Source organism: Bombus vancouverensis, chromosome 4 (genome assembly GCF_051014615.1).
Source record: "Bombus vancouverensis nearcticus chromosome 4, iyBomVanc1_principal, whole genome shotgun sequence".
In the NCBI taxonomy this organism is placed as follows: Eukaryota; Metazoa; Arthropoda; class Insecta; order Hymenoptera; family Apidae; genus Bombus; species Bombus vancouverensis.
In genome coordinates, this window is record NC_134914.1 from 16,672,470 (window position 1) to 16,684,667 (window position 12,198).

At 35.3% G+C, this 12,198-nt stretch overlaps 1 protein-coding gene across 2 annotated transcripts in view; it reads right to left on the reverse strand.

Moving 5' to 3' along the window:
* Nucleotides 1-12,198, reverse strand: part of nrm (neuromusculin) — a 428,251-nt gene that overhangs the window by 103,356 nt on the left and 312,697 nt on the right. For both annotated transcript variants that reach the window (XM_076618030.1, XM_076618029.1), the window contains exon 3: nucleotides 7,402-7,556. In XM_076618030.1, coding sequence (XP_076474145.1) covers nucleotides 7,402-7,556 — 155 coding nt within the window. The remainder of the gene's footprint in view (nucleotides 1-7,401; nucleotides 7,557-12,198) is intronic.

A 12,198-nucleotide genomic window follows, 5' to 3' on the forward strand; every position in this document is an offset into this window, starting at 1 on the left:
CGTTTCATAAGGTGATAATAGATGAACAACAATTTCTGTTTTATATTATTTTATTGAATTACGTATGATCCATTTCGTTATATTTCTATTATTATGTTCGTGCATAATTCAATAAACTGATATAAAACAACAAAACATTGTGCGTCTATTATTTCCTTATAAAACGAAAGAAACTTTTCGGACAACCTAATAAGTTCTATCCAAAACAAATAATTTGACCAAATAATTCTTTCATATTCGATATATATAATCTTAACAGAGATAATCTAGGGAAAATCGATTTGAGTCGATAGAAATGGTTTGAGCAGCGGAATCCTTTAGAATCGCTTTTAATAATACGAGGGGTAGTCGGAGGGGGGTCAGATCGATGTATTTGGGGTCCGAATTAGAAGGAGCAAGCGAGGGTGTCCAATCAGAAGTGCTGGCGAGTCGATAGAAACCCAATGACCTAGAGAGAGATAGAGAGAGAGAGAGAGAGAACTGCCTGAAATCCCATAATTTCCAGCAGCTAGAAGATCTAATTGGATTGGCCGCGAGACAAGTGGTCCTTCATATAATTTAAATAGAGGTCGATTGCCGCTCCTTTGCGCGGTTCGCGATCGTAACAGCTTTCCATCCGATAAATTGCTCTCTGAAATACGCGCGACGAATAGCGTCAACAGCCAACGAAATGGCTGTTACAATTACTTCGCGCGAATTATGTAGCTTAATCATAATATCGGTTCATCGGTGATACTACTGTATGATTTTTGAATTGAATTTGTGCCGATTCCAACGAGTATTCAAAAAGATTTCAACGCCTGGACGATCATATGGGCGAAAAAGATGTAGAATGGTTCATGAAAATATTTGAACACTTATCGTGGAAAATTTTAATGTCAATATTGTATGTGTTATACAAAACATTTTGGAGTTTCATTGACGCTGTAATGAGACACGATTGTCGTCGCGATTATATTTATCAAAATTGAAACTAATTCGAAGATATACAGGGTGGTTGGTAACTGGTGGTACAAGCGGAAAGGGGGTGATTCGATCTACGATCTACAGTGAGATCCGTTATAACGAGACGTGATAAAGTGCACGCGTACCGAACGAAAATTCAAAGTCGATTTTCTCGAAAACAAAGCCTCAAACGAAAAATTTTTATTCTATATTTTCGACTTCTTTTTTTTTCGTGGAATCACCCCCTTTCCGCTTGTACCACCAGTTACCAACCACCCTGTATATAGAAATTACAAGGCATTTATTGCAAACATAATTCTAGTAAAAATTATGCTGTCTTCGTTTTAGATATAAAACGTATCAGATTTAAAAACAAATTACGATAGACAACTTATGAACGGATTAGTTATTCTTGTTTCTTGTCAACGAGATCTTTTTCATCGTATCTTCATTATATTTATTCGAGTCATGAAAAGGTGAAAGCTGACAGCAGGTGAAAGAATCGCGGCGCGTATGCACCGAATGAGTTTCAAGTTTTCAAATTTCATTTCGGTCGTCGGAATCGCGCGCTTTCTTCGTCTATGCGTTTGCACGGTGGGAGTTATAGAAAACTTTCGGACAGGCATTAGGTCGATGTGAAAGTTTTGCCATACGTTTTCACCTAGCTTGCACATACATGCACCGGAAAGTCCTCGAAAAATAAAATCGAACTCGATTTCCCATCTTGTCATCTTCGTCTTTTTTTTAATTTTTTTCTCTTCTTAGAATATCGAAATTCTAGGGGTAGAAATATTTATTTACACTGCGTATTCATATCGAATTGAAGGAAAAATCTGAAAATCAATATAATTATATCGATATAAATATTAAACGCCTTGCTTTTATGTTCGTTTATTGTAAATATGTTTGCATGGAAATTAATCTTGTCAATATAGGCGAGTTTCTTTTACAATTTTTATTAAAATTCCTTTCTTCCTTAAAGGATGCTAACGAAGAAAGGATTTTTGCAAATTTAGCAAGTTCTTATAGAAAATAAGCGAAAATAATTCTAAAATTTGGAAATTGCAAGCATCCTAGAACTAGATCACGATATGCAGTTTGTTCTATGTAATTAAGACAAAGTTATATCTTCAATACGGACAGAATCGTCTATTTTCTTTTCTTTTCGTTTCTTCACTACATCTCGATTAAAATCAAAGTCTAAAATTCTAATTAAAACGACACTTTAATCACAGAGAAATTTTAATCCGTTTTTTAAACCTTCGGTGTATTTACTAGAAATATATTACCTCTATTTCCGGGACTTCTTAAACTTTAAATAAATAATCTTCTAACATCGTGTTTACTCGTTGCCAGTTGCGCAACATCATGCTTATTTGTAATTTCATTTCTACCATAAAAAATTATTTTAGTATGTCCTCTTGAAAAAGAGGATTCTGTCGGAAAATCCAACCATTAATTATAAATATAATGATTATGTCATTTCTTCTGTTTTATCGAATTGGATTACGCGAGACTTACATTTCTATTATCTTGAAATCTCTAATCTCAAAGAGAAATTTATGCTTTTGCAACTACACAATGTAAATAGTAACAGAAATACTCTAACGAAATATGTTAATACGATAAAGAAATACGGAAGAAATACAAAAGATTACGCAAGAATTACATTTTAATTAGCACTCTAATAAAAGCAATTCTTTTTCGCATGAAATAATGGCCCTCTTTTGTTATTTCATGCCCGTGTGTTTTCGACGCGTATAAATACACGAGAGGCAGTGGCAAAAGGCAACGTGTCGTTTTAAAAAAAGAAATGAGAACTGCGATCGCCCGCAGCCAGGTTTCTTCCCCGACAAGGACAACGAGTGATACTCCGACATGAAGCACGTAAGAAAGAAGAAGCAGTGTTTAATTTCGCCCCTTAACCGTGTCACTCAGCCGAAAAATTGTGCTGAGATCGAGCCTTCTCCCTCGGTCGCATTTGCTACCCTCGTGTGTGTGCTATTTCCAGTTGTTGCCTCGAGCCAAGTAAGAAACTTTTGCATTTTGGTCTTAATTTTTTCCTGTTCAAGGTGTTACTTCCACGATTTAAGATTTATTTTAACGTTAAAATGCAATAATCTAAGTTCTACAGGTACAGAATATATTATTTTATTTTATTATATACATATATGTTATGTACATATATGTATAATAATATAAACTGTGATTTTCTTCAACATTTAAAATCGTATTCCATTCACTTTTCATTTTACTTCGGATCTTTCCATTATCTTTATTTTGTAACGTATTAGGTCGTCCAGATGCACAACATTTTCCGTTTTATATTATTTTATCGAATTACGTATGATCCATTTTGTTCTATCAAAATGAAGATCACAACGTTCGACGAATTAGGTTTCATGTTTGTATAAAGATGCGTCGTTGTAAAAGACGTGTCTGTAAAGAAAGACAACCTAATACTAAGAAATAAATACAAAATTTTAAACGTGTTGTGGAATTCAAGCTTCAAAAATATCGAAGGAAAAACTCAACCACGTTTACGCGATTCTTTTTTTAATCTTCGACTAACATATTTGGAAACTCAGTTAGCTATATTTTTCTTCGCAGCTGACTTTCAATAAACGAGTACATGCGCGTAGTACTCGGTTTCTATCTGCTACCGAACCAACTCACGTTACGATTAAACACTGTTATTTTCTTAATTTGTGGCGAAAACAGGATACGCGCGATACCACGGTTTATAGACACACTCGAACCTTTTAATGTTTCGACCTACATAGCGTACATATTCCCAATAAAGATTCTACATTGCCATCAGAATTCCATAATTGCGAGTTTGAAAAATACAGCTGCTTATTAATTAGTTTGTAAGTTAGTATTTTTTTTTTTTTCGTCGTTTCATACGTATCGTTTGGTGCGATCAATTTTTCATCGGAAGTGCATACTCCACCAATTTTAAAATTCGGCGACAAAATATTAATCCCGTGTCAAAGTATTTACTTTTAATTTTCGACATGCTGCTGCACGAAAAATTCTGTTTTTTAGCGGATCGCAATAAAAATGAAACGATGGATGAAAATTATTTCTGGCGATCTTGAATTTGTTTAAAATTGACAATAAAGAACGAATTTGTCAACTGATTGACAAAAAAATAATTTCGCGTCACAATATTTCATTTTTCATGTACTTCGCCTGTATAAAGATTCTTTGTTATCTCGATTGCGACGAAAATGAAATGTCCGAGGAAAATTATTTCTACCAACGCTGAATTTTTGACATGACGAGAGTCGTGTCAATGTAAAAAGAAATTCGCGTCGAACGCCATCGATCCCATCGAATAAATAAAACGTACGTTTATAATCGATATAACGTAAAAGAAATACGAAGATTCGCAAAAGAGTAAAACGCGATGTTAAACGAAAATTGTCTATTCCCGTGCTGGTCGATATTTTACGATATTTCGAAAACGACGAACACCGCGGGATCTTGGCCGTTAATTGTGTCGTTAGCCATAATAATTTATAACAACGGGCAAACGTGAAACGTATCATTAGTGCGGATGACGAGGCTCGGCTGAAAAGCGTTTGTTCTCACCTAAAATAATGTTGCCCATGGAAATGAGACACGGACACAACGATGCGATATTTTACGTGGCAAACCCGACCTCGGCACAAGTGTGCAATTTGCAACTTTTAATAGCAACGTCGTTCTAATTGTTTTTATTTGGTCGCATTCATTGTCGAGCTTCGGACCTTCGACCGTCTGAAACGTTGCTCGTTTTGTCGCGTTCTTTAAACCTCAACCCATCCACCTCGACTCTCCTTTGTACTTTCTTCTCGACTGTAACGCGATTGAAAATTTTAGATTGAAAGGAAACCACGTGCCAGGCCTTCCTCAACTTCCGCCCTAAAAATGTCGCCTTTGATCCATTCAAACGCGTCGCATTGCACGTACATTTCTACATTTGCTTTAAAACTAGAGTCGTGTAATCTATATAGTTAGGAATATTTAAATGTGACAAAAATATTTTATTTTAATTCCGACAATGTTTCAAGTATAGTCTGTCGAAGTAATAGGACGAAGTAGTATAGCGAAGCAAAAATGTACACAACGTACGTAATATCTAAAAATATGCGTATAAAATATTTAAATTATAATACTCCTTATAATATTTAATAAGTAAAACAATTTTCTATCCAAGTTCCAATTATTCATTATTAACGACATTGAATCACAATAATTAATGAAAAACATACGAACAAAAAACTATATAGACATTTGCAAGCTAATTAGTTAGTCGAATTAATCTGTTTAGTCTATTTGGTCTAATGAATTATAACAGATGCTATACCTTGAATATTTTATACTATATTTTTCCGTATCACGTGCAATTGACATGTTTTTCAGAATTTTCTATAAATACGTAAAAATCCACGATTTATTCGTAATGTTCAGCTTTCGTCATAGATAATTTTCGACTTTCCACCATCAGATAAATCTTTGTACGTAAAATCATCAAACGTCCAGAAAGTCACACAAACGTAATACGTGTGATGCTTTTGAAAGCAAAGCCGCACGGTTCGGTCTATCCTCGAAAGATTTACAATTCGGAAAGTTGCACTTACGCGAGCAGAGAATTCTGAGAAAGGCTGGGAACGTGGGAAAACATGAATCCTGCGCGACATTTCGGCTTCCGCGTTACAACTTCCGACCATTCGCGAGTTTCGCTTCGCGACACGCTGGTTAATTACAATAAACCTTCAATGGATGAACAGATTCGCCACGGTTGCACGAGTTCAGAACAAGTCTCGCGTTATTAGCACGGTCTGACTGTAATCAGACGACATTAAGAATCCACGTTAAGTTGGCGGCGGACTTACCGCGAAAATTTTTCCTGATGTTTCAAACTGCGGATAGTTTCGGCCTCGGAATATTCTTTAACAAACGCAACGTAAGAACCACGATGCCAACTTTCGTAATTCGAGCGATTCTTCGAAACTGCACCTTAAACATCGCATTGTACGGACGTATAAGGTGCAAGTAAAGGTACAGTTATCGGACTTGTTTGAGGAATTCTTGAAGTTTCTTATTAAGTATTATATTATCGGAGATGTCCACTTTAGGCAATTTCTCAGAATTATTTCTCTGGCTTGGAAAATGTTATTCTCAAAAATATTATGTAACGCCTTCCCTAACGGAAAATAAATTATACGCGCGTATCTTCATGCGCGACGTTTTCAGATATCAACCTGAGATTTTGGTTGCAGATTTTCTTCCTTTACTTTTCGGACAAAGGTGTCTTCAACCAAGCGTCGATCTTCCCCTACGAAAAATCGATTCTATCACAAAGATCTCGACTTTGTCCGAAAATATTAAAAAAAAAGAGAGAAAAATAGGCAAAGTGAATGTTTTAGAATATCATTTACTGATTTCCAATATCACGGCTCGTATTTAAATCGATAGCACCTGGACTTTCATGTAATTCGGACACTTTTAAACGGCAAATTACGAGTGTCCGTTCAAATACACATATTTATCGCGGTTTAAGTTTGTTTCGCCGGTGACACCGTCGAGCGGTATCTCGGTTTCCAGCTAAAATTTCAAAGTAATTGGCATCCCTTTCATGTTCGTAAATTCAACCGCACTTTAATAGTATGACATGTTGCGTGTGTCAAGATAACCGGTTCAGTGGTTTAGTCGCTACCACTTCGGATTAGTACTGCGGCTTTCTCGTTTGTCGAATTACTGGGATTACCCAGATTACACGGATCGTACAAGTACGATACGTCTAATACGAGTTATTCCACGCATATCTTACTACTGGGGGATCGTCGACGTTTAATCGATTAATTAAATTATACGCCACCTCTGGCTCGTGCACCGTGAAAAGCATCCCTTCCGTAGGCTCCTCTATCTCGTAATCGTCCCCTACCCTCTTTTCGAGTTCATAGTTTGTTCAGTCGATTATACAGCAAATAATCACGACTCGATCATTTACTAATACTAAGTCCATTAAATTGAATAGTAAATTACCTAAACTAAACGGGAGTTTAAAACTTCAGCATATAAATGTTTATGAAGTCTGGTCTCTTTGCAGTGGAAAGTTAAACTCTACTAGCGGTTGAACTCTCGACAAGGAAGCGGAGCAAAGAGAAAGACCTGAATAAATAGCGATGATAAATTTCCTTTTGGTGTTTCCCTCTTATACGTCTTTCCGCGGTACCTCTGGATTTTTCTTTTTATTTACGTTATTTATAGAAGATGGTCTTAATTCGTTGCTGTACATTTCGTTTCGACGAGTTTGAGACAAGATACGGTGTGTCGAAGATGTTCAAAAATTTGAAGAATTTTAGAATGACGAATCTCAATCGTTGGATACTAGAGAAGTCTGGAAAATTCAGTGGCTTTCTTATTTTTCTATACTATCTGAAACAATATCGTTAGAAAACTTACCGGTGACGTTAAGTATGATATGCTGGACATTATTGCACTTTCGATTCACTGCCAGATATGTAGCTTCGCACTTATAGAGACCTTCGTCCTCCAATTTAACGTCCGGAATCTTCAAGAAAGTCTTCGACGAATTTGTCGTGTATTCTATATCCGACCTAAAACACGTGAAAGGCAGGAGAAATTATTTCATGCATTCATGACAAAATTGAAAGTGCAAAATTGTACGAAATACGCGTGATAAGTGAAGATATAAAGAATACTTGAAGCGAGGTAGTTGTTATTTTCTCCGGTGAAATAAATTTTTACGTAAGCTCCGTTTTCTTAGTTACCTTGATAATATGAAATTGCACGAAACAAACGTAATCTAGTAATATTAATGATACTCCGATATCGCGAGCAGAACATACACAATTCATCGTAGAATCATCATGTTAAAAATGATATTTCTAAATATAGCGTATGTTACATAGAAACTGAGTCAAGAGGATTATCAATCATCCAAATCGGATAGAATAATGACAACAATATTCTTATTTGCAAACATATTCTAATGCGGTTCACTGTCATTCATATGACACATTTGCAATCCCATTAGCATGCGCTAATGAATGGAACAATGAAACGGATCAACCTGCACGCTATGCCGTTAAATCGATACCGCTTTACTTACGCCAGTAAGGAAACAATGGGATTAGGATGTATACCATACAATCGCATATTCTATTTGCCCGATACGATTGCAGTGGCGCATCCATCATTGTCGATAGAACCGATACAATACGCCTGACAGATCGTCAAAATCATTCAACTTCGTTACGATTCGAACAAATAATCTTTCGGCAAATCAATCATTTATTGAGAGAGAAATATGCGATTGACACGGATGACTAGTTGCAGTGAAAACAAAATTTTCATACGGTTAATGCAGCAACTACGGAGAATTTATACAGAAAATGAAACAATATTTCTATCTGACAATTTTTTATTACAGATATTTTTTAGTTCGTACAAATAAAGGTATTGAGTTTCTTTTTCAGAACGTATCTTGTTAAATAAACGGTGCAGAGTAACGGTGTAGAGTAACGACAATGGTGACTAACGAACACACTATTGGAAAAGGAAAATTCTAACATCTATGGAATCGGTTCTTTCTTGATCTCCATTCCAGATACTCTAAATATTCTACATCTTCTAAGAAGATATTTCACGGCCCTCATTCTGCTTCTTTCAAATGAGAAAATTGCAAGACTCTCTTCTATGGTAATTAACGTCTGTATCGTTTGCGATACACATTTTTAAATTTTCGCGTTATTTGTTCACGTTCATAGATAAACTTTAAAATCTAAAAATATAATTATCGAAAGAATCGAATACCTAAACTCGCAATAACTACGATTTATCGAAGAAATTAGATACAGAAGAAAAAAAGAAGAGATAATGCAACAGTTCATTGCACTCGTCCATCAAACTATTCAGACAAGCAATTGTTTAATCTTCTCCAATAGCTCTTACGATCGTTCTCAGCTCGCTACTCAACCCTTGTTGCAGTTTCGCTTCGTTAGCCAGAATGCTTAGAAGTTGTAGCCACGGCGTACACCCCGCGAGCGACGCAATATCCGAATACCAGCGATAATTGTTATTAACTAGTGCGTTTGTTCATTAATGCAATGCACTTCTGTTGATTGCTGGCGCGATGATACACGCACCAGCTGTACAAATACGCTCAACTGCATGTAAAACGGCCCTCCGACCGTCCTCTCCCCTGTGTAATCTATTTATTGTTACTAGTATAGTTACGTTGGCAGATTCGTGCAGTCGCACGACGTCGTTTGACATCGGATTGCTGCACGGAGTTCGACCTGTTCCGTTATTGCGGAAGGTGATTCCAAACTGGAATTATTGCTCTCGTGAAAACAGATTCAGTTAATGAATCTTCTGCGCATCAAGATGGAAAATATTACAGGATGGAAGGATGGCTTTCGACATACTTTTCTTTCTCACTTTTTACGAAAAAACAAGTTTTTGGTTACAAATTTACGGTCATTTTTCTATTCTTGTATTTGTATTCAATTTTTATTGTCGTTTAACTAATTTGTAATTAATCAATTTTAATGTAAAGATAGGTGACTGACGTCGTGACTGTGTTGTTTTTTCTCCTTTTTCCATTTTTTTTGTTTTGTTTTTGAGAAATGAATTAAAATATATATAATATAGAAGGTACGTACTAACAACTCGTTTGAAATCATTTTTAGCTGTACTCCTACATGGAATCTTCCGCTAGTTGTGTTAATATTTTTAACTAGTTTGCAATGGACCAATTCCTACGTAAAATTAATGCCGTAGACATTAATGATAATTTCTTGTAACTTTGATAAGGTTTCCTACGTTAATAGAATTTCAAGTCGACTTAGTTGTAAAAATCTTTGGATCTATGAAACATTTTCATAGTATTGCATTTAAAAACACCTACAGTTCAAATTGATTTCTGTTATCGCTATGTATATTCGTTTGTGCTATGCAACTAATATGTAGGATCACTAATTGCTATTAATTTGCAATTGATATGTCGAATAATTGATTGTCATTAATTTACAATTGATATATTGCATAATTAATTATCATTAATTTACAGTTAATAATATCTTGAATATTATATTAGCAAGGATGAGATGAGATCTTTATTGAAATATCAAACTACGGCGGTTGTAAATACCATTAAATTCTTCGTTGAGAAAGTTCGACCAAAAAATTGTGCTTCGTCGAAAAAGCTTCCGCTTTTCGTTTTACGTTTACGCGAACTTTCTTAGAACGCACGGAATTTTTTAAACTCGTCAAAAGAAGCTTCGTTTTGCAAAGGAACTCGAAGGAACTTTCTGCCCCGTGTTTGGACGAATCGCGACCTTTCATTAAAGTTTTCACGACATTCTGTCGCGTCTTCGTTCAAGGAAGCTTCGCTTCTCTTTGATCTTTACTCGTCCTCGATAACTAAGTTTTATTACTCGGCGTCGCATTATATTTCTTACATTGCTGCTAAAATATTTGAGCAATGGAGTCGCATAGAAAATTTCGTCTATTATCCCTCAAATTATATTAAACAACACCTTAAATAACGAACATTTTTATTGATGCTTATAAAAAGCAATGCATCCTTAGAATAGTCAAAGTATTAGATTTGAAAGTAAAGAAATTAAATTTCAACCAGTAAAGTAAACAATTCATTGGATTAATATCGTAATTTGACGAACTATGTTATTTCATTATATTCGTAATATAATTTTAACCAAGAATGTTCCACTTAGGGAAGCATGTGAGATATAATATCTGAATAAAATAGAAAAAAAGAAAAGAATATATGGAATATATCTTTCTAATAAACAAGAAATCAGTACAACATTTTTCACTACAATTCAAGAAACATTTACATTTCGCAAAATGTCAAGTTAAAGAAATATAGGGTAAAAAAATATCTAATCCCAAACTACTATCACTACACGATACAAATAGTAACAGAAATACTATAACGAACTAAGACACTCTAATACCATAAAGAAATACCGATATGTCAATTTTTTTTATAAAGAATTAAGTATAATTTTCTGAAAGATCATACACCGATTAATACATTGTACAGAACATGTTATTGATAAAAATATCCCTAATACCAGATCTGTGTCATATTTCACACCTAACGTAACGCAAACCTCTAAACATAACTCTCGCATAATTTTCACAATGATTAAGAACTAGAACACAGTATTTTCCTTGATCTCCATGTAACACGCCAGTGAAACTAGATAATTGCTCCTATTTAAAGCGTTTCGAGCGAAACCGTACAATAAAACCATTCGCAAAGTACAATTACCAACGAGAAGAAAAAACCGGCGCGTTTTGCACGAAAACACAGGTCTCGATCGTCGAAATGAGCCGTCATCGGGTCGAGTTAGTTCGCTCAAATAAATTTTAAATCCGTCCCGTGGCCATCACCCAATACGTTCTAAATCGAAATGCACGTTTTCCATTACGCTCCCGTTCGAGATTTTCCGCTTCATCCAATCCTCTTTGCCGCGCAAAATCGGGCCGTACTAGCGCGTCTACTTGTGCGCTTAAGCACGGTTCCGTAATCAGAAGGAATTGGAATTTCGTGCGTGTGATCGGTGATCAAGTATCGATCGCATTTCGGACGCTCGTTGATCTTCGCTGGGAAGAATGTATTACGTCACGGGTGAATTAAGCGAATGGAACCGTTGTAACTGGCGCTTGAGAGAAGAGAAAAATAAATCGATCCGCTTCTATTACGTTTTACGTCTATGAAATTTTTTATTCCGTTCTATCGTTCACGTTGTATGGAAAATTGTATCGTTCACCATCGTTTTGGAAGAAGCGAATATTTATGGAATATAGAATATCGTGAAAATATTCTATTATTTTTTTATTATATTCTATTCTGATTATTATAATCTTCTTCTTTCGTTTCGAAGGGTAAAAAGGAGAAATCGAGGAATCTCGTCTTTTCTGATTATCAAATTACAATGATTTATAATATTCCAAATGTCTGTGTAAGGTAGTGTTAAAGATTTGACGCTGAAAGCAGGGGATGTCTACTGTGTATTGGAACAGAACACGGATAAAAGCGATGAATATTTTATTAATTATTCTTTTTTATGACGACCAAGTACGCTTCAGTCTACGAACGATACACTTGAATTCATCGAACGTTGTTCTTTTTACAGTGAAGTAAAATTTAGTAGACTTAAAACTTTGCTTTCTAAGCAAATGAACAGGAATTATGTATCAACG